This window comes from Glycine soja, chromosome 18, assembly GCF_004193775.1.
Source record: "Glycine soja cultivar W05 chromosome 18, ASM419377v2, whole genome shotgun sequence".
Classification (NCBI taxonomy): Eukaryota; Viridiplantae; Streptophyta; class Magnoliopsida; order Fabales; family Fabaceae; genus Glycine; species Glycine soja.
The window spans coordinates 171,130-193,723 of NC_041019.1; the positions used below are offsets into that span (position 1 = coordinate 171,130).

At 33.2% G+C, this 22,594-nt stretch overlaps 3 protein-coding genes across 3 annotated transcripts; 1 reads left to right on the forward strand and 2 right to left on the reverse strand.

Annotated features, from left to right (window-relative positions):
• Positions 1 to 865: 865 nt before the first annotated feature.
• Positions 866 to 4,661, reverse strand: LOC114396530 (myb-like protein X). Its single transcript, XM_028358547.1, has 3 exons — positions 4,427 to 4,661; positions 2,315 to 3,335; positions 866 to 2,043 (listed from the first exon to the last, which is right to left on the reverse strand). Exons 1-3 carry the CDS (start codon positions 4,502 to 4,504, stop codon positions 1,556 to 1,558), a joined length of 1,587 nt encoding a protein of 528 aa, XP_028214348.1. The 5' UTR covers positions 4,505 to 4,661; the 3' UTR covers positions 866 to 1,555.
• A 3,549-nt stretch (positions 4,662 to 8,210) lies between these two features.
• LOC114395695 (glycine-rich RNA-binding protein 2, mitochondrial-like) lies at positions 8,211 to 10,308 on the forward strand. The gene is made up of 5 exons (XM_028357527.1): positions 8,211 to 8,340; positions 8,748 to 8,883; positions 8,981 to 9,049; positions 9,781 to 9,887; positions 9,961 to 10,308. Exons 2-5 carry the CDS (start codon positions 8,760 to 8,762, stop codon positions 10,090 to 10,092), a joined length of 432 nt encoding a protein of 143 aa, XP_028213328.1. The 5' UTR covers positions 8,211 to 8,340; positions 8,748 to 8,759; the 3' UTR covers positions 10,093 to 10,308.
• A 5,106-nt stretch (positions 10,309 to 15,414) lies between these two features.
• On the reverse strand, positions 15,415 to 17,355 carry LOC114396477 (UDP-glucuronate 4-epimerase 6-like). Its single transcript, XM_028358473.1, has one exon. It carries the CDS (start codon positions 17,120 to 17,122, stop codon positions 15,761 to 15,763), a length of 1,362 nt encoding a protein of 453 aa, XP_028214274.1. The 5' UTR covers positions 17,123 to 17,355; the 3' UTR covers positions 15,415 to 15,760.
• Positions 17,356 to 22,594: the final 5,239 nt, after the last annotated feature.

A 22,594-nucleotide genomic window follows, 5' to 3' on the forward strand; every position in this document is an offset into this window, starting at 1 on the left:
TGTCATTATTGTCTGGCTTTCTTGTCACCATCATCACCTCATGTTCACAATTTTTGCACAGCGTTATACCAAGAGTAAAAGAGTTCGTGGAAGCAAGATTAAAATGAAGAGAGTTTAATGTTTGTTTTACAAGTGAGTTAGGATATTAGGGTTTAGAAGTGTTCAAAGTTGGGGAGGTTTGAATTTTGGTGCTTAGGGTTTTGAATCATGAGTTCAATGATTTGTGATAAGAGTAGCAATGTGAGTTAGGCATGACAAACTAGCCTACCAGCTCACCATAAATTTGACAAGCAGGATAGAGTCTTCAGTCCACTAACTCATCAGCCTGCTACTAATTTTTTTAAAAAAAATAATATCAACATGAGTACATTAGGGTTTTCAAAATTAAAATATTCAAATTACAATTTCGCGTGTGACTATCTCTTGTTCAAGTATGAATGTAATTGATGTTATAATAGACTTAAGCTATCAAGTCAAATTTTGTTTCAAAGATTGGTGGGAAGTTGACACTGACAATGAATATCATAAATCTTTGCTACAGGGTATATCACTGTATATACAATATCACAAATTGCTTTATTTGTTGCTGGGCTTCTAGAACAGGTTAATTACTTTCCATTTTTGTTTCTTTTAATGAAAAAATTATTGAAATGGTGTGTAGATCGGATAGCTATTAACTTGAATCCCATAAGCGTCAGAAATAATTTAAAGAAATTAAGTTCGTGTCAATCGAATTGATATAGTAATATTCAACATCCTCCCCCATTTAATTAAATTTACTAATCAACCCTAAACATGTATTTTGTATCCAAATGAATAAATAAATATTTGAATTGATATTGACTAAATAATTAGGATATTCATCTGTACAGATATGAAAGTAAACTCTGTTAGCTAGTTGAGAAACAAGTCAATCATATCTTTGGTTGTATGATAACCCTTGTAATAGTTTTTAACTCAACACTGCCCATTGAAAGCAAGGACTTGCAAAATGATGAAATAACCAAGAAAATTTACAGGAAACCGAATAAATGAATCCGACTACCAAGACCCTTTCCCCCCTCTCTATCATACATATTCTAGTAAATAGGATTTCTATGTTACAAAACAAAATTGTGGTCTAGTTCTCTTACATTCTCATTCTCAACTAGAAAGAACTAGCTAGCTGCCCAGGAAAAGATCTAGGCAAAAATTATTTAAAAAAAAAAAAAAGTTGCACGAGCTTGCACGTCTCTTCCCCACAACCTGCGGCTGCCTTTCTTTATGAAGTCTAATCTGTAAACGAATTACTATGTCGTCGCGTGAAGTGAGAACTACTGCCCCAATCAAGCCTCCGCCAATACACCAAACATGTAAACACTTATGACAGATGCTTCCCTCCAACCAACTCAAAATCAAGACAAACATTATTTGTTGCTAGTGTGCAACTAACAAAAGAATGCATCAGAAAATAAGAATCAATTCATGGCTCCAGATGCTGTAGTTCCTCTCAAATAGAGGGTTCCTTGAGCAGATCAGGTATTTTTGAAGTATCATGTGCCACCTAAACAATCAGTCAGTATGGAATGACAAATGGCAGAGCAAAAATATCTGCTGGCTTTATATGCACAGCTTCTGCCCATACCTGTAGTGTATCCTCAACCTCTGAAGATTTCACTGCAGGTGTTCTTCCTTGCCAATGGCTGCTGCCAAACAACCACTCTTGGTCATCAAAATCAGACCACTCATCTACTTTGGGCACGGAATATACCTGACTTATGTATTTGCTATCTGGATGAGGTGGTTTTGCAGATGCTTCACTGACTGGAGCTGGCATGGTAGCAATGGGAGTGGGAGTTTTTGAGGAAACTGTGGATGGTAGAGCTTCGATGATGCCATTTATCTTGCGTTCTTTGTTATCAACCTTGATATTAGAGGCTGCTGCTAGCCTATCAGATGTATTCTGAAGGGAAATTTGGCAGGGTTCCAATATCCTCCCATTTTCAGTGAGATGAGAGAGAGATGGAGAGGGCTTTGGCAACTTACTGGGCCAACTGTCATTTGCTGTCAGAAAATTCAGAAATGAGTGTCAACCAACAACAAAATACATTATAATAGAAAAAATATATTAACCATTAAAATATGAAAATAATTATGTAGCAACATCAGAAATCTAACAAAATCTCATAGGATGGAGAAGTGTAGATATCAGCTATTAGGTCAATGAAATAATATTTTAAATCTAACAAGAGACATTCTAGTTTATCTAATTACAACCAGATGGGACCATTGAACAACAATAAGAAAATGATGATTCATCATGTATGACACTCACCATGCATAATTCCATTTGATTCAATGTCCTTCCGTTTCTTGAGATTTTCCCCAACAGCAGATTTCTCACAGCTGTGCCTGGAAACCTGTGTGAAAGAATTTGAACCTATTGTACCAGCTTTGCTGCTTTCTTTTAATTTATTCTGCTGCTCTCTGTTTTCATGTTCAACATTCTCCTTTGCTTTCTCCTCCTTTTTCTTCTCTTTACTCCTGTCTTTGTCCTTCCCATGTCCTTTTTTCCCCTTCTCTTTATTTTTCTTTTTATCTCCATGTTTATCATCTTTTTTCCCCTTAACCCTCCTCTCTTTTCCTTCAACTGTTGCTTCCAAAGGTTTGTAAATATTATTTTCCAAAGATTTGGGCATTTCATCAACCCTGGGATGAAATTTTCCAGCATTATTCTGAACTGTTGCATTTCCAACTGGTCGGGACTCACCCCAGATTCCTCTCCTATCAACCTTTCTAGTATCAATGCCCTTATCCTGAAGCCTTTCCTTACCATCAGGCCAGGTGTCACTACCCTTAGTAACCAATCTAACAGCCCCATCATTCTTTCTGTGTCCTGCAGTTGTAAACTTTTGAGCCAATTGATTCTCAGCTCCTCCATCATTATCCCTAATCCTCTTGTCCAACTCCAGGAGGAATTTAGAATCCTTGTTTTCCTCAGCCAAATGATTATTCTCTCTAACCTTCTCTCCATTGTTACTGGCAAACTGTTTGGTGAGTTTATCCTCAAGTAAAATAGCCTTCTTATCATTTGGTTTGATTTCCTTTTGATGTAATTTACCTGCATTGGGACCCTGAGCTTGTCCTGGAAAGTCTTTCTCAATTGCAGCACTGGTTTTGCTCTTATCTTTATCTCTGTCCTTGTCCTTATCTTTCTTTTTTTCTCTGTGTTTTTCTTTTTTGTCCCTCTTTTCCTTATGCTTTCCATCCCTTCCTTCTTTGTCTCTCTTTTCCTTACTTTCCTTCTTCTCTTTGTCCCTCTTCTCTTTTTTATGCTTTTTTTCTCTGTGCTTTTCCTGCAAGTTGTATGGAGAAAATAGATATTAAGACTAATAATCAAATGAGGAAACAAGCAAAATGACTTCACATCTCCATTCCACCCTGAAAAGAAATACAAAAGAGAATAATATCCATAGAAGAACCATAACAACATGGTCCTAGAAGATCCAGCTAAGAAAAGAACAAGACCATTAAATGCTCACTGTTCTACATGCAAAATACACAGCAACTAATCATTAATTTAGCCCTTTATAACCAAAGAAGAGATACAAAAAACAAAAACAAAGACAAAAATAAAAATCATTATTAAGCACAAGAAAAAAATTCAAAGCAGGAGACAAAAAGTATCTCTAAAGTGCTTGCAATATCTACAGATATAACATCTTACCTCGTGGTTGTTCTAAATGAAAAGGCATCAAGCCCAAAAGTCATTGTTTTACATCAAAATCATGTTTTCTCCAACATTCCACATATTTATCATACAAAAAGTAACAGTACACCAAAACCATCCAATAATAGACATGCTTTAATTCTCCACACTATCTCAGCTCAATAACATACGTCCAACTTTCCCACAATTTGTCATCTATTACTTTTCCCATCTGAAGGACTAATAAGTTGATGACAATGACAAGTTGTTTATTCAATTCTAATAACAGATTATGTTTTGACCCCTTCCCCTACTCCACATCAAACACATACAGCACCACAAAATCAGCAAAAACAAAAAATCCAAAACAAAAGCATTATTTTACAATGTATGACAGACAAAGTGGGTTTCACTAATATTTTTGCTTTTGCCCGGGAGTAATAAATATTATAGATGATTTAAAATAAATGATAAATCAGTACTCCTGGCATGAAAGTACAAATCAAATTCAGTTGAGAGAATAAACTTCCACAAAGGCAGTAGAATGATAAGGATTTGGTAAAAGATATTACTCTTAATGGTTTAACAAACAATTTGATGGTCCATTCACAAAGAAGCATCTTATATTATCAATGCACATTTAACACCTATACAGCTGACAAGAAAATTCATTTTTGCATCCCAAATCTTGATAATGAAACAAAATGCATATTGTGAATATAAGGAAAGTACGTTAACCTTTGTCAGTACATCCACGTCCTGTGCTGTAGCCTTCTTTTCATATCCTGGTGGTGGAAAAGGAAAGCAGCGCGACATTGCACAAAGTCCAGATATGTCCGGTGTATCTTCCTTGTAAAATTGAGAATTTTTTAATTAGTTTCCAGTAGCACTGTTCCAGAAAGGGAACCAACCAGCAACTATGCTCTTGTCCATGCACCATGTCACCGCATTCATTTCCAGCTTCAATATTCCTCCATAAGCTTCTTATTGACTATAAACACAAATTATGGGGAGCACCAAGGATTACTTTACTTGCCTTGACCAAATATGCAATCGGCGGAAACTAATATCATCAGAAATGAAGGAATGAAATGAACATGGAACACTGAAGCTGACAAACAGGATTCCTAGTACAGTGGTAAATGGTTGAGCTAAAACCCAATAAGTATATGCTTAGGTGTTGGGGCAGAGCTGCAATCAGATCCTCGGTAACAAGAAGTGAACAGTTTTGCCTTTGAGTGAAAAAGGAAGAGCCAGCCTGCGACTGAGTAAAGAATGAATTAATATAGACAATCCTCTTCCATGCTCATGTGAAACTTAAGAATGAGAAATCTCCAAGTAGAAATGCTGAAGCACAAAATTGGAAGGTATGAAGAGATCAGAGCTCATGCTCATTTCATGCAATCCCCCGAGAGGGTACGATCCAAGGAAACCCTAGAAAATCAAGTAAAAGAAAGAAGCTGAGTAGATAGCGGGAAACGGGAATAGCCAGAGAGAGAAAGAAAACCCTAATTCCAATCGAGCGAATAAAAACTTTTTGGGGTACCTAAGCAAGAATAATAAATAATAAGAATAGGAATCGATGAAAAGGGGCAGGGGTGAGATTGAAAGAGAGAGTTATTGGAATGGGCATTGTAGGAAGAGGAGATAAGATCTCTCTTTCTCTTCGGGGACAAAAGAAAAGAATCGTCTTGTCGAGATTCTGGGTTTTCTATTCTCCCTTCCCCTTACTACTGCTGCTGCTTCTTCTTCTTCTTCTGATGTGTTTTTGTTATAATGCTCCTTTCTTTGCGTTCTGCGTCTATCTATTCCCTTTTTTCAGGATTATTATTATTTCAAACAAATACACCTACAAAAATACGCCCTTAATAATAATATACCAATTTAAATTCTAATTCTACCGTTATTCATAAGGCTTCTACACACTTGCACTTTAATGCCATCAATTCAATGATTTCTTTCTCCTTTTATCTTTTCACAAAACTAACCTCATTATTTTGCCCACGGTTCGGATGGGCAATAGAATTAAAAATAGGCATATATGATTATGAATTTTAATTCATTTAAACTTTTAAATTTTAATTTTATCTTAGCTCAAAGGTAAATGAGTAAGATGATTATGGTCACTAAAATTGTCCATACAAATATTTAATTCAGGACTGAAATCTGAAATCACTGTTAAATTGAAATAACTTCACATCAATTTATTCATATCATTAATAGGAAATCCAATTTAATTTAAATATCCTAAAGATATTTTACAACATGTTTATTTGTGTTTTTTTTTATCTCTTGTTCACTTTTCCTTCACTACTTTTGACTAGTATTTTAGTATGTCCTTTACAAAAAAATTAATGTTTACTTTGTATAACTAAAGGTTATAATAAATAAATACTTCTAAATATATAAAGGGTTTTGCTATCCAAAGTGAGTCTAAGGAATTAAAATGGCAAAGTCTTTATTGAAATCCATAATAGACTGGTCTACGGGTTAAGTAATAAAAAATATAAACTTTGAATTTTTTGAAAAAATAATTATTTGAAAATGATTGACAAATCTAGAAAATTAAATTGTTTGGCTAAAATATATTTATGATTCTTCTAAATGTTTTGAAGTTTGGTTTTAGCCGCTCTAATTTTGTCTTGTTTTTCATTCCTCTAATTTTGGAATTCAGGGTCCTCAAAATAGTTTAGATAATCCTTTAATAACATGACAAAAAGTGTTTTGGATGGTGTTAAGGACCAAAAATGGCACACTTCAAAATGTTTTAATTACTATTTTGGTCTTCTAGCTAACATTTTGGCTAAAATTTAATTTTGGTTTCCTATTTTCAGATATTGGTAATTTTAGATCCTTTATTTTTCAAAAGTTTGCTATTTTGATCATTCCATCTAAAATGAAGATGTTGACCATCGAGTTTGGTTATGTTGACCAACATATGACAGAAACTGATTAGATAAATGATAGGTGAGTTGGATTTTTTTTATTATTACTTGAAAAATTGACATTGAAAAAAAAGAAATTTTAAAAAAATGCTTGAGGAAGGAATCAAAATGTTGATTCTCAAACCTTAACAGCTAAAATTTCCCAATCCTAATCCATATAAGAGGCGCATGAGGAAGAGCGAAGATTCGGCTCGGGAAAAAAAATCAGCATAGTACTACAAATCCCTTTTTACTCTAACCAAAGGTTGCAACTTTACATAACTAGTATAGGTGTAGCTAAAAAAACACAATAAACTATAAAAAGAAAAAAGAGGTGAAAGCGGCGTTGCTAACAGTTTCATGAAGGGAGAGGCTCAAAGTGAGAGGGTTATTCGATCTTAGGACTGTTCATGGTTAGTTTTTTTTAATAACTTAACAATAACTACTTAATAACCAATATGTCAAGTGGTTAGTATAATCAAGCCATAATCACTCATATAAACGCTTATATAATTGGGTATATATCATAATTGATTATGGATACAAACGATTGTCGATATATAGCTGGTTTAAAATTCCTTTTTTTTAGAGATTTAATGTTTGTTTTTACTCGAGATTTTGTGGATTTACTATTGCCGATGTGCATAGCTTCGTATTGCACAAAATTTAGTCACTATGTTTCTAATTTTTCATTGGAGAACTATTAGCAAGCATTTTCGGTCGGAAGCACAAAAGCCAAAATGAATATATTAAACCTCGGTGATTTTTAGTCAAATCCTACTCTATCATATGCATAAATTCAATTGCTAAACTGAGGTATGGTGTGAGACTATGATTATTTGAATTGGATTTCAAGAAATATGTTTCATTTGTTTAATTATGCCACTAAATTGAAGTTTTTTAAGTTAATAAGTTACCCAGTTATATGAGCAGTTTGCGTAAGTTTATTTTTTTAAAATAAGCAATTTCATGGTTTCCTAATGTATTTTTTCAAATTATTTTTATTTTAAATAAGCAGTTTTGTTTTTTTTTCAAGAAGTAAATTCTATGTATTTATTAAAAAAACGCTTATATAAATATCACTTATTTTAAAATTTAAATAACCTCACCCTATATTTATATTTAATTGAATTTTATTATATTGGGATAAGATTCAACGTATAGGTTCAAAAGGTTTGTAAGTGTTTTTATTGGGTAATGATATTGAAAATTTATTAACACTTCCTGTATACACTCATAAAATATAAATTTCATTCTTAAAAAAAAAGAAGATGTATTCTTAAACTTTTTAATAATTGAAGAATCTAATTAATTTTTTAAATAATTAAAATATTAAATTATATTTTATAATAATTAAAAACAAATTAAATTTTTAATTATAATTAAAGGACCAATAAAAATATAGAGAGACATGAAAATAAAAGAAGATAAGAACGATGACTCGTCCAAAAGAGGTTTGTTAAATTAGCGGATTGATCGTGTGCAGCGTAAGTAAGATAGTCCCGAAGATAAAGCCGTAAGTGTTGAAAGTCAACGAAGAAAAAGTTGAAGCAAACCAATAGGCAGCATACAACAGTAGCGGTTGTAATTTTAAAAATATAGACCTACTTGCACAAGATTTCATCGCACACTCTATAAAGCGGAAGATATTTACTACGCCTGCGCCTGCAAGTGTGAGTGATATTTGAGCTTAAACCCTAGCCGCTCTTCTCTTCATTCTTCACTTTGGTAATTTTCTTCTCTTCTTCATCCTTCTCCTATGACCTTGATGCATTTACCTGTTTGTTTTTGCTGTTCTTTTCTTATTTCTGCATTTGTTTTTGGCTCGAGGTGCAAATCTGCTTATCTGAAATGTGGGTTTAGGGTTTAGGTACAACTAATCATGCTACTGGGTTGGTGAGAAGGATAATGCTTTGAGCTTTGTGATGATTGAGTGCTTTTGTTGAGATTGCTTTAGGATTTCCTTACTTTGTGTGTTTTTATGTCTTCCAAATGGCGAGTACGATGTCTTGAAAGTTTTTTTTTTTTTTTTTGTGAAGTGAAGCATGTGACCTTTTTAGAATTTGTCATTCAGTTGTTATGGCTATCCCGATGATGTGTTTTTATTCTATTGATCCTTTCATTTTGTGTATCAGGAAACAATCATAATGGCGTTCTGTAATAAGGTTGGAAATGTCTTGAGGCAGGGTGCTGCTCGCAGCACACATGCCCCTGTTGCGTCCATGCTTAATTACATCCGCTGCATGTCTTCAAGCAAGCTTTTCATTGGAGGTATTCACTTCTGTTGGAAAAATAGTTGTGGATATAAACCACATACTTGGTCGCCTATTTTCTTATGGTTTTATTATTTTGGACTTTGCTATCTTAGGCCTTTCATATGGAGTTGATGACCAGTCTCTTAAGGATGCATTTTCTGGCTTTGGAGATGTGGTTGATGGTAAGTTCAGCCTGCTTTCATTGTTGTCATATGCTGTCCAATTTCAGTCCCCCGTTAGCCTCACTTTACCATATGTTCTTCGGTTTCCTTTGATGTCATTATAATATTGCCATGACATTGTGTAAATCCTTCTTCTGCCATTGCGACTCCTTTGTGGTGCAACTTCTGTGAAAACAGCTGTTGCAGTTGCAATGTGTGTCACGGTTTCAATTGGCTTCACATTTTTGTGACAGTGTGGGACTACTCACAACCTCCCTCCGTTCATAGTGTCTGACTCCCCCTCCCCCCGCTCCTTTAAATGTTTTCATAGGTATTTTGTCTTGAGTAATTGAAGTTTGCAGTTAATATTAATTTTAAAATAGCTGCTTATTCTTACTTGCTTATAGATTAATTTTTTATGCACATATTAATTGAGATTTTATTTCAACTGCTATGTAACTTGTTATTTGCCTGCAATACCATCTCTGCTATAAGTGGAATTTTGGCCCCCATCCTGCTGTTGGAATTTGTGTGCAAATTACCATTTTTTGTCTGGTTATTTCCACATGTGAATATTACTCAGAATCACAGCAAGCATAGCATTTTGTATCTTATTGTTAAATTGTGCTGGTGTATTCAAGGGAAAATTTCTTGGTTTATTATTGACAAAACTGGAATAAACATTAGAAGTGACTGGTGAGATTTCACAGCTGCTTTAAAAAATGACTGCCTGGTTTGGGTCTGTTTCACAGCAAAAGTTATAACTGATAGAGACAGTGGAAGATCAAGGGGATTTGGATTTGTCAACTTCTCCAATGATGAGTCTGCAAGTTCGGCACTCTCTGCAATGGACGGGAAGGTCAGAGTGCTTTTCTGTTTATATTGAACTTTTTTATTATAGTCATCATTATTGACATGATATAGTTCTGTAGGATCTAAATGGGCGAAGCATTCGGGTATCCTATGCAAATGATAAACCATCTGCACCTCGACCTGGTGGCGGTGGCGGTTATCGTGGCGGGGATTATGATGGTGATTTTGCTTCTCGTAGTGGTGGTTGGTGATCAAATTTTTGTTTGTTGCGCCTTCTGCTTAGTTGAGATTTTATGTTTATGCCTAGCACTTCGATTAAGGTGGTCACTCAAGTGGTAAAGTAGTAATTATTGGAATTTTATGTTTTTCCCCGTTACATTTCTTGGTTATGTTATTCTGTGATTTTAATGGAGCATTTGTTTCCATCTATTATGGTCAATGTGCATGTTAGGTTGTATTTCGAATTACTTTTCTTGGTTCGGTGTTTATTTTTTCAACCACTAAAATAAAGTAGGTGTTTTCAATATATTTTGTCATTATGACTTGAGAAAATGGCCTGGCACTACCACCTTTTATGGTGACAGTAAGTATGCCAGGAATTTTATTTTTTATCAAATGCTTCCATGATCAGATTTCAGAGAAACTAGTTTGAATTGTTTATAGGGTGTTCTGCCCTTAAATTGACACGATTACTCTTGGGCCTGTGGATTCTTCTGAAGTCTTCGGTTGTTCTAAATATGGGTTTGTTATATTTGGGCCTATGAAATCTAAAAGCCACGAAAGGAGATTAATAACTTGGACAATCAGTTTGATTACACGGGCCTGTTGTGTACCGTTTGTTAAGTATTTTTATTTAGATTTATCATATTCACAATTTTGTAGGTAACTATCTATTCTCTTATTGTAATTCTCTTTAACAACCCGTCATTTAATTTAAATAAAAATTAAATAAGTTTTAATTACGAAATCCAATAAATGCGTTGTTTTTTCAAACAGCAATAATAAAATTAATAATAAGAGACTTCTGTCGTGCGGTTTTGCAATTTCGTATATTTTTTGGAACCCCGAAGCCTGCAGTCCATGTATGGGACGAATAAATTGTGAGGAAATAAAAGTAGAGAGAAATTTGATATGGTTGATAGGCTTGAAATGATTTTTAAATTTCACATTTAGTTGCGAATAGACCATTATGTTTTTATTCTGGGTTTACTGCTCATTTATTTTCCTACTGCCATTGAGAAAAACTAATCGAAGCAATCCTATTGCCAAAAACAATGGACTTCTGAACAAATGCAAGGTCAATGCTGCTGAGAAGGGTAGAAGACAATGTTGAAAATATATTTCCTTTGTTTTCACTATTCTTTGGAGTTTTCTAATACATAATTATTACCCTCACTCCCCGTTTTCTCTCTCAATATTCATTATTCTTTCTCACTTTTGTACATAGCTTTATAAAATTATTATAATAAATCTTAGAAATGTCATCTCATCTCCCGCTCTAATGTTCTACCTCTTCGAGCTATAACAAAAAAATCAGGTTCATGGAAGAAATTTCAATGGCTGGTTCTTGTGATATAACTATTATACTGAACGAGTGACTTAAGCAATAGATCATCTAGAGTCAATATTACCTTAAGTATTTGTAGTTAAGATTTCAGGAGCGAGGGATGGAAGGACTAAAGCAAGCGAGGTCTAAAAGGCAAGGTCAAGAAAAAGCGGGTGCGCAGTTATAATTCTTTTAATCAGTTTTAATAAATGTATAAACTTGGACAAGTTCTTTCAAATGTAGTTTTCTTGGATTGGAATGCCTACTCAGTGTCGGTGAGCAGTCTTAAGTTTCTTAAATGGGTCAAACAGTATGGCATATCTTGTCAAGAGTTTCGAAGTGATATGTCACCCTAATGTGAGGGCATGTGCTTATGTCCTTATTATCAAGTGTGAACAAAAGCCATCATTACATCAAGTTTTTCACTGAGATTGAACTTGCTGCACAACGTGATTGGTGGAACGTCTTTGTCCCTCTCATTTCCCAAATTTGTATTTGTCCATGTATATCAACATCACAAATTTGTCCATGTATATTACGGTGTATTTGGAAATTAGTTCGGAAAAACGCAACGTAAAATAATTGTTACTAAGATTTTAGTAACAATTAGTTGAAATTTGTCCACGTATGATTAACTTATTTATATTATAATTTAAAAATTGTGACCCGAGTTCTTTTAGTAACAATTATTTTTTATCTACTGATCATAGAGCTAAGAGAGACATTTTCATTGTTATTCATAGAAAATATACTACCTAGATCATGCATGCATATAGCAGCAGAGTTTGGTATCTTTGCAAATTTTCAAACTTCATTCAGTATAAATGAAGATATAAGCTGACTCCTTTGCTAATTGGTTCTCTAACATTAAAATAAGAAGAAAAAGAAATCCAACAAGATTAAAAAAAAACTTGCGTTGACATTAACTGTATACACCAGCTTATATCATCTCTCTCGCACACACAAAAATAAAGATATAATTTTAAGATAATGGTTGAGAAGGAGGATTGAAGGGGGGAAAAGAGAGGCTCTGGGTTCAAATAATTAACATTCTTACAATAATTAATAACTAATATTTTATTGATAAAAAAAAACCTATACATACTTTTGACATCCTAGTATGTTATATATTATGTCTAAGTATGCTTTAGTCAAGTTTTCCCTCCAATAAACCTAAATTATTTATTAATATTATTGTCAATCATGGGTGTTTTTGAAGAATATAATCCAAAACTATTTTCAAAATATATAAAGTCTCAGACTACTACCTATTAATTTTTTTTACGAGATCCGTTAAGTTATGTCACTTCATCATCTAAGCAATGATGTAACAGACTGAAAGAGCGTCAAGCATCTCAACCGGTAAAAATGCGACCCATGGATGAGCAGATGTGCTTACTAACAGCAAGGTAACTCAATTTGCCTAAACTGCAATCCTGATTTTATTTTTAAAAAAAAGTTAATCAATTTACCCACAAATTATGCAAATCACATTTAATCAAATTGTATAAAAAAATGACCGCTGATCGCAAATCTTCCACACAGTTAACAATTACACCTTCTGCATTCACCAAGAATATGCTGCATGAGGAATTACAACACAGCAGCCATGCCTAAAAGAATGTCAGAGAGAACCTGCTTGAAATCAGTCTTACTCATTTTTCATCTGGAATTGCAGTCAATTATAATTTGAAACGAGATTACCAATTGCAGTCTGCAGAACGTCCATGGTTGCTTTTTGGCACAGTAATGGCAGAGGATGTTATCGATCATCTGTTGCACAATTTGCGGCTTTAAATTTTAGATTTCTGATTAAACAAAGCTGATATGGTAGTCTTTGGATCAGGTAAATCGGTCACTATGACACACGCATATCACAATCAGTGAGAGATTAAAACGAGGGTATAAAATTACTATTAGTTATGTTGATTATTGTGTCGTCATGAATATAAATTTAATGTGAAATTGAATCAGATTCATTGATCAAGTGATGAAATTAAGAAGTAGTCTGATGATTTCCACGTCGAAAGAAAGTCAACATAGTGAAGGTTTATAGGCACTAAATTTCAATGTGAATGACAAAGGTATAGAGTCACATCTAGATCTAGAGGAAGAGGACTGGTGTTCCCAATACTAATACTTAATTGTACAGCTCCAGCCTGTCGTTGAGCATCCGACTAGTGAAGAATATTTATATTGCAGTCCACGCGTCTTACTACATTCAAATTGTCATCCACAAAACCAAACCAAACACATGCCAACATCTTTCTTCCATTTGGTCAAAGTTTGTGCCTTACTAATGCAATAGGAGTGGCCCTGTTTCGGTCTATAGGGCATTACTATCTTGCTTTGGTTGTGTACATACATTGACTATAATAATATACCCCTCTTTCCTCACACGCACATTGCAAGAAAGAAGGATCCATTGACTTACTTGCCTATACCTAGTTATTTTTATATTAATTGATCCAGCTGAACATAATATACAATTACCCTTATGTTTGTTGGTTTGTTTCAGTAATAACTGCAAGTAATTAATATGATGGATCCCTTCCTTAATTAAAATCTTTTTCATTGCCGATGCAGATGGAATTTAGGTGTTTCATTTCTCAATAGGCAATGTCCATGTGATGATCATATATTCACGATAAAAAAAAGTTCTACTAGACAAGAAGCTTGTGACACACACACACATATATATATATATATGCAGCATGTCCCGGGACTTGTCTTTACTCTTTACTGTGCTAGTCGTGGAAAAATTGTACATGTGAATAAATTACTTTTACTTTTTTTAGGTTTGGGATAAAGCCTCACGAACTTCACTTATATATATATATATATATGAGAGGATATTTTCAAACAATAATTTATAATAATAAATTTGACAGCAATGAAAATATAAGATGTGATGAGTGATAAATAACACGACAGGGAGAAATAATATTGTTGTATATACAAGAAAAGGAAACAGGGAATCACAATTATTTATTTAATCGGATTCTGAAAATCTTGACTTAGTGCGCATAGACAACTAAGAGGTTTTGAGAGTTTGCAATAATAATGCTCTTTTTTGAACACGCTAGTCTTTAACTTCAACCCTGTCTGCTACCCGGAACTTCCAAGGGACTCTGTGTCTTTTTGTTGTAAGTGTAAGCAACTGGCTGAATCTTGTCCATTCTTACAGTGATGATCACGTACAATTTTACACAACAACAAAATTCTCTCTTCTATTATTGTTGTTGTTGATTAAGGAAATGATGGTTTCTCTTATTTACGGAGAAATAAAGAAAGAAGTGAATGTCCTTGCTGCTCATTCCTCCCACAATGCCTCTTTCGATTGGGACCGACAGGGAATAAAGAATTTTAAAACTTTACAGGGCACTTGAGAATGACAAGTGTAATAATTTCTTATCATTAAAAAATACGTATTAGAAAGCCATAACGAACAAACTCCCAAATACTTAACTGTTTATAATACTCCATTATGTATAAAAATGGGTAAGTAATTACCTGTCTGGGTCTCTCGTGTTGGTTTAAATTATTATAATTGTAGTAAATGTAGCTAAACATATTTATCTTGTAGGAAGAACACTTTATCCTTTTATACGAATAAAAAAGAGATATAGGAATTTAAATGTACCTTGTGAAAGAGATAATTAAAGTTTTGATATGAGTTGTGTTGTGTGTAAGTTATTGCATTTGCGTTAATTGGCAAGATGTTTAAGCCAATGAATTTTGACACTAGGGATGTCATTATTTTGGTAACCACCACTTTGTGTCGTTTCCTTGCTGGTATATATAGTTGCCCTTACTTACCCCAATCCAAGTCAATTCAATTCGTTTTGTTTTGGTGAGTGAGTGCCACAGTTAGTAATGGTAGTATTTTCAAGAGAAAGAGTCATGAATCTCCAAAAACCAAAGCAATGAATAATGGTGAACCAAGGGAAAAGCAAAACTGTAACAGTAAATGATAAAAATAAAGTGATGAAAAGGAAAGATAATTTGTTGAATAACAAAAAACAGAAACAGTGTGAAATGAAGAAAATATTATATGGATAAAAGAAGGGGAGAGATCAGCAACCTTTGTGGCAGACCCCACACACAGCATTATTACAGATCGATCTACATTACAATTACATACACTTGTTTCTGTTTGTTTCCATGACATTTATATATATGCATGTCCTTCATCTATACCAGATATTTATATGATGTATAATTGCTACACCACCACAACAATAACAATAATAATAATAATAATGATTCAACAAAAACAAGAAAAATGATCCATGAGCAAGGGGAAGGTTTTTTTGTTTTTTTTTTCTTGCCGTAAAAAGAACAAAATAGAGGAGAGATAATTATAGAAATGGTCATTCAATATTGTGAAGGTGATTATCCTTTTTCAGGCTTGGCTGGAGGCCGTAATAACCGAGGTACCACTTGACGAACTTGCTGAGACCGGTGGAGAGATCGGTGGTGGGTTTGTAGGCGAAATCCCTGAAGGCCAAGCTGACGTTGGCGTGAGTGAAGGGAACGTCGCCGTTAGATGGCATCTTAATGACGTGCTTCTTGGCCTTGGTTTTCAGCAAACCTTCTAGAATGGACACCAAGGTCCCCACCGGCACCGGTGACGTGTTCCCTAGATTGTACACTCTGAGCTGGGCAGGGCCCCGCTTCTTGCCGCCGCTCCCGGTGCTCTTCTGGGCGGAGTCGAGGGCGCCGAGGCAACCCTTGACGATGTCGTCGATGTAGGTAAAGTCACGCGCCACCTGCTTCCCCTCCGGCGTCTGGTAGACGTCGATGGTCTTCCCATGGAGGATGTCTTTGGTGAAGAAGAAGTAAGCCATGTCGGGTCTTCCCCAGGGGCCGTAGACGGTGAAGAAACGGAGTCCGGTGAGGGAGAGGCCGTAAATGTGGTTGTAGGTGTGGGCGATTTCCTCGCCGGCCTTCTTGGTGGCGGCGTAGAGGCTGGCGGGCTGGTCGGTGCGGTGGAGCTCGGAGAAAGGGTTTTGGGTGTTGAGGCCGTAGACGGAGCTGGACGAAGCCCAGACAATGGCGGGTTGGGGGTTGGCGGATTTGGCAGCCTCGAGAAGGTTGACGAAGCCAGCGATGTTGGCGGTGACGTAGGATTGGGGGTTCTGCATGGCGTAGCGGACGCCGGCCTGTGCGGCCAGGTGGAGGATGTGGGTGAAGGGGACGAGGTCGAAGAGCTTCTGGAGCAAGGGGGTGTCGTTGAGGTCACCTTCCACGATGAACACTTGGTGTTTCCAGAGCATTGCCTGCCGGGCGCGTTTAAGGGAAGGGTCGTAGTAGTTGTTGAAGTTGTCAAGCCCCAGGACACCGTCGCCGCGCTTCTTCAGGGCCAGGGAGCAGTGGCTGCCCACGAAGCCCGCAGCCCCAGTGACAAGGACGGTGAGGCCGTTGGGGCGGCGGGGGGAGGCGGAGTGGCGGACCTGCTTCTCCCAGGCGCCGAAGGAGGAGGAGGAGAGGAAGTAGTGGGAGTGGGCGTGGAGGTGGCGGTGGGTGGAGTCGGTGGCGGAGAGGGGAGGGTAGTTGAAGGTGAAGAGGAAGACGAGGATGAGTGCGACCAAGAGAGTGGCGCGGAAGAGGAGTTTGGAGGAGGCGTTGAGGAGCTTGGTGCTGTTGAGTCTCCGGATGTAGCTGTTGTATCGCTCTAGCTTTATGCTCTTGCTAGTGTCCGGAGGGGAAGAAGAACCCATATTCATATTCATTCAATTATGAGCTTCTTCCAGCCCTCTCAAAACACTAATATAGAGAGAGATATTCTCAATAATCATCTCATGAATTTCCCCATGTGCTCTTCACGTGCCAGCTAACCTATATGTCAACTCTTTTTGGTCCATTTCCCTAAATTAAACCTCCATGCCATGCTCTGGTAGCCTAACACCAACACAACTCAACTTTCTCTTTCTTTTTTACTCCCCATTCTATTGTTTGTTTTTAGACCACTCTCTTATGGAGGATTACCAATTCCACACAAATGGATTCTATATTGTAGCTACTATTTTAACAAAATTCAAATCATCTCATCATATCATTTCATTTTTTATTTATTTAAACTCATCCAAATAGAACTGCAATTTATTTTTATGCTCGTCCTCATATGATTTTGTTCCTAAAATTCTATTTAAACTCAGTCAAAAACTTGTCTAACAACATTCAGTGATCTATGATAAAGTTATACGTCGAGGAGGAGGACGAGGATATTGTACGTCGATCGATAAAATGCTACTAGCTAATTGACATGTACGTTAATTAATTTATAGATTAATAAGAACTGGGTATATAATTAACTTAGAAGGTAATTGTCTAAACTGCAAGTAATTTTACTCAACCCTAACTATTCAACTAAACCCTAATGCTAAGGAATGGATCATGCTGACTAGAGTTTTCTTCTGAATTGACTACTCTAATTTGTTAAACGCTGTTAGTTGATATATTATATATTTTTAAGGTTCGAAAAAGAGTGGCCATTAATTGGGCACCGACAATGTTAGACTACGTACCGTTTTCATATTTGTCATTATAGGACTAGTATTTTATTATATACTGATCGAGTAGTATATGTCAAAATTTTGTTAGCATCTTTCATGTTCATTTAACAGTTTGCAGTCATCACGTTAAATCAAGCTGATAATAAATTGCTGGTTTATCATAATATTGGCTATCTAATCGATGTTAATAAGTATATATAGTTGAAATTTTAGTTAATTTATGTTACTATTATATAGTAGTACTACAGTAGTAGTAATCTTCTGACTCGGAATTTTATGTAAATTAAGGATCAGAACGGCCTTTGTCGGCTCTTTAAATAATCCTTAATTTCTGAATGACCCCAAACTTGCACCGAATCAAATTTATACCAAAAATTTTCTATCCATTGCTGCACGCAAATTTTTGCTTGTACTTGTACAACGCCACCGAATGGAAGAACTTAAAAATTTATATGAATCCTTATCCCACGACTTCCCTTTGATTCCTCTTTCCGAAATTCACTCCCTCCAATAGGCAATAGCTGGGAATTGCAATGGATTCTGATTCGATGCATCAGGTCGTCATAAACCATGTCTAATAAATTGGCTATATATGGAGCCCCACTTGTATTAAATATTTTTATGTGATTTGATCAACTTATACAACATTTACATTCTATTAAAGATAGAAAATTACTTATCGTAATACGTATAATTAATAAGTGATGTAATTAAGTTTACGTATAATTATGTCAGCAAAAAAGTTACGTTTAATTAATATAATGCATATAATTATGTACAATTGTAATGATCATAATCATAATGTTGTAGAAACGGGACAGCTGATAATAAGCAGCACATATATTTGGGTCATTTTAAAAGCAAGCGTTATACATTGTTATCATTTACAGTTAAAGTCTTTATTAGAAATAATTACATGATGGCAGAAGAAAAATCAAGAAATTAAGATTTTAAGAAAAGCTTTTTTGGTTAAAGTATCGTAGCATCTCCCGTTGGCCTAGCTAGGTACATTTTACGCTATAAGAATTTAATTCATTGTAATCTAAAAAACCTCACTGTAAAGTGTAAATCATAATTACCAACAAGTTAGAACAGACTACTTATTCCTCTATAAAAAAAAAAAAAAAAAAATCCATTGGTATTTTATCGATCACCACGAAAAGTCTTCGATAATTTAATGAACTTAACTCATTATAACCCGAGAGTTGATACAATAGATTTTTACATACAAAACCTTGAATAGGTTTTATTTATTTTTGTTTCATGAATCCTTTGTACCATTCTCGGGGCGGGATGGGGCCAAAAATGTTAAAGTTCCCAAATTTGGTTGTATGAGCGAAAGGAAAAGAGAGACGGGGAGAAAAAAAAAAATAGCAAAGTGATAGATTATATGATAAAAGTAAAGAATTAACAAAGTGATGTGGAATTAATATATAAAACAAAAGTTGGCTGTATAAATAACAATTAAAAATTTATTCCCTTTTTATGAAGTTTTAGACATGCATCTTTCGCAAGAAATTCTGACAGAAAAGAAGAATTAAATAAACATTTAAATCTTTTACATCTTATTTTGATTTTGGTATTTTAGAAAATATACAGGATGCCAATTCAATAATATTCCAACAATCCTAAAATATTAAATCGTTTATCTTGAAGTATATGTCTTAAAGACTTTTTTTTTTTTTTCCAGAACGAGGCCATAAGTATTTTTTTAACGGATTCTATTTTGCTTGAGTTGCCTAAACTCACTGTGAGTAACATTTTTTTCCATTATTTAATACAACCCCATATTTAAGATTGTTTAATTAAAGAAATTGCTTATTTAGTTAGAAGAATTAATCGATATGCCAAATTTTGTGGACTTCTTTTAAAGAAAAAAAATACTTTGTTTTGAAAGTTGTTGATTGTAGCTTGATGGCTTACAATGACAATAGTAACATGTAGAGTATTAATGAATCGAGTTAAATTGACTTAAAATTTTAGCTTGACTTGTTAAATAAATGAATGATTTAAGATATATTGAATCATTTATTTAAATGAACTTGATTAAAAATTTGGGATTGTCTTGTTTAAAAAACTAAAAATTGAGTTTGACTTGTTAAGCTCATTTAAAACTTAGTTATTTTAAATTTGCAAAAAATTCTTAAATTATTTTTTTAACTTTTTAAATGAATAATTATAAGTTTCTAAAATCAAATGAAATTATTTCAATCAAATTATCAATAATTCAACATACAATCAACTTCATACCAATAATAATATCATTAAATCTAGATATATTTTAAAATTAAAAGAAAAATATATGTAATTTTCTTAAATCTTAAAAGAAATTTGTGTAGACTATAAAAAAAAAAAGAAACATATATAATTTCTTTAAATTTTTTTGTGTCTTTAAATTTTGTTGTGTAATTTACTCATTATATTTATATGGATATTGGCAGTGGCAAGGGAGATTAGAAGAAATGAAGATTTGAGTTGAGTTCAATGGAAGTTAATTTCCCAAGCTAAGGAAAAACTTCCACGATGAGGCAGTAGCATGATACTCAAATAGTACAAACATTTATTCTTATTTCTCTTTTTTTTTTTTTCTTATCAAATCGTATTACTTTATCATATTATTCCCTCTTATATAAGATTGTGTCTTTCTCTTGTAATATAGACTAGCATTTGCTATCCCAAAACATTATTCTTAGTTATTTTTTTGTTGGTGACTAGGACACGTGACAAACATGGCTCATATTAGCAAACTAATTAAAATAATATTAAATTGTTAATAATTTAGTAGATTATATGGCATATTCAGAACAATGTTAACGATTATTTAAATATTTGGGATTCTTGATGTAGGTTTTCATAAGTCAAGTGTCGACATTTAACAAACTTCTTTTGATAATAAAGAATAAAAGTATTTTAAAAAACTGAGGCATAAAAATTAAGAAAAAAATTAAACAAGGATTAAAACTAAAATATTTATAATATTTAAAATATATTAATTTAATTAAAATAAATATATTATTAATTTTATTTCAAAAAAAATATGAAAAACTAATCAGAACAAAAACAAAAAAAATAAAAATACATTAATAGTATAAATATTTTTATAATGTTATATAATTATAAATTGTTAAGTACAGTAAAAGTATTGTTTTCTTAATAACTATTTAAAAAAAACATATTTGAAATAACTTGTGATTAATTGCAACATAAGAATTCTTACACTGAAAAATGAAAACCAAACACAAAATAAAAGTCTTTGAAAAAATATATTTTTTACTATGTGAAGTAATTAATCAGATTTTTTTTATTGTATATATAAAATGGGCACCATATTTACACTAAAAATGTTATAAATTACGTTCCATGGTTAAAATAAATAAAAAATGATTTATTTGTAAATAATTCTTAATAAAAAAATTAAGAAAATATTTTATAAAAATGTTCTTATATAACATTTATCCCATGCTTAAACATATTTGTCAATATTTTTTTCATTAATAATGTTATATAGATAGATATAGAATATGATATAACACATCTAAGCACACATATTTTTCATATCTATAAAAGTTTAATTGTTTAATTTTCTATTTTTTTGTGTGTAAAATGTATATGCATATTTTAAGATTGATATAAAATTAATTGTTAGAATCAAATATTATTAGATAAATTTTAAATTTATTTATTTATTTTTTAAGAAAATTGAAAAGTATGTCTAAGTAATTTATAATAATTACATAAGTTTTTTTAAAATATTTTAATTATTTTAGAAAATAAAAATAATATATTATGTTTTTTTAAAAATTATATCATGAAATTATCCTCACAATATATATATATATATATATATATATATATATATATATATATCATTGAAATTATTTTTTAAAAATACTACCTTTGGTTCTTCATATTTCATGATTACAAGGATTAACATGACATCAGCACCACTAACACCCCATGTGATCAAATTGTGTGCATCATATTACTAGTATCCATAGCAATAATATCACTGTCCATTAGCTACTAAAAAGATCCAATCACTGGTCTATTCAATAATAAAAGATCCAATTTCTCAACTCTTCCACATTTAGTGGTTTATATATTTTCTCCCCAATCCAAATATATATATAAAATCAGCGTGCAATATTATATTGTAAAAAGGATTATGGTATCTCATTTTTTTAAAAAAGATTAATCATATTTAATTATCTCTTAATATGGTTAATCTATAACTAGTCTTTTTAGTTTTAATTTCGTCATTATAATCCTGTTATTTTCAAAAGATTGAGTACTTATTACACATTCAAAAATGTTATTTTTTATCCATAACAAAGAATTTATAATAGTTCAACGTACTATACTCAATGAATTAAACTATATTCCATTAACATTCAAAAATATTATTTCTAACATGTTATCTTGGATTGGTAAAAAATTATTGAAATATAAAATTATAAATAAAATTCCTTTATTTAATAAGAAGTGAGTCTCACACAATTTTATGATTTTGGACTATGTTTTGAATTGTAATAGAAAATGAATGAAGAGGGATGAGAAAGAAGGGAAAATTATTCCATTATTTGGTTTTTTTTTTTATAAGTATTGATATTATTGAAGTTGAGCACAAGTTGTGTCCAACTCAAGAAATTCATTATTTGGTATGAAAAATAGGAATGAGACATCCAAAGA

Excerpts from the sequence above, each read along its gene's own strand:
- LOC114395695 (XM_028357527.1), top strand. The coding sequence starts at position 8,760 with ATGGCGTTCTGTAATAAGGTTGGAAATGTCTTGAGGCAGGGTGCTGCT. Across the intron at positions 8,884-8,980 it reads AAGCAAGCTTTTCATTGGAG|GCCTTTCATATGGAGTTGAT; the intron begins GTATTCACTTCT and ends TTGCTATCTTAG. Across the intron at positions 9,050-9,780 it reads CTTTGGAGATGTGGTTGATG|CAAAAGTTATAACTGATAGA; the intron begins GTAAGTTCAGCC and ends TCTGTTTCACAG.
- LOC114396530 (XM_028358547.1), bottom strand. The coding sequence starts at position 4,504 with ATGTCGCGCTGCTTTCCTTTTCCACCACCAGGATATGAAAAGAAGGCT. Across the intron at positions 3,336-4,426 it reads ACGTGGATGTACTGACAAAG|GAAAAGCACAGAGAAAAAAA; the intron begins GTTAACGTACTT and ends TACAACTTGCAG. Across the intron at positions 2,044-2,314 it reads ATCAAATGGAATTATGCATG|CAAATGACAGTTGGCCCAGT; the intron begins GTGAGTGTCATA and ends ATTTTCTGACAG.
- LOC114396477 (XM_028358473.1), bottom strand. The coding sequence starts at position 17,122 with ATGAATATGAATATGGGTTCTTCTTCCCCTCCGGACACTAGCAAGAGC.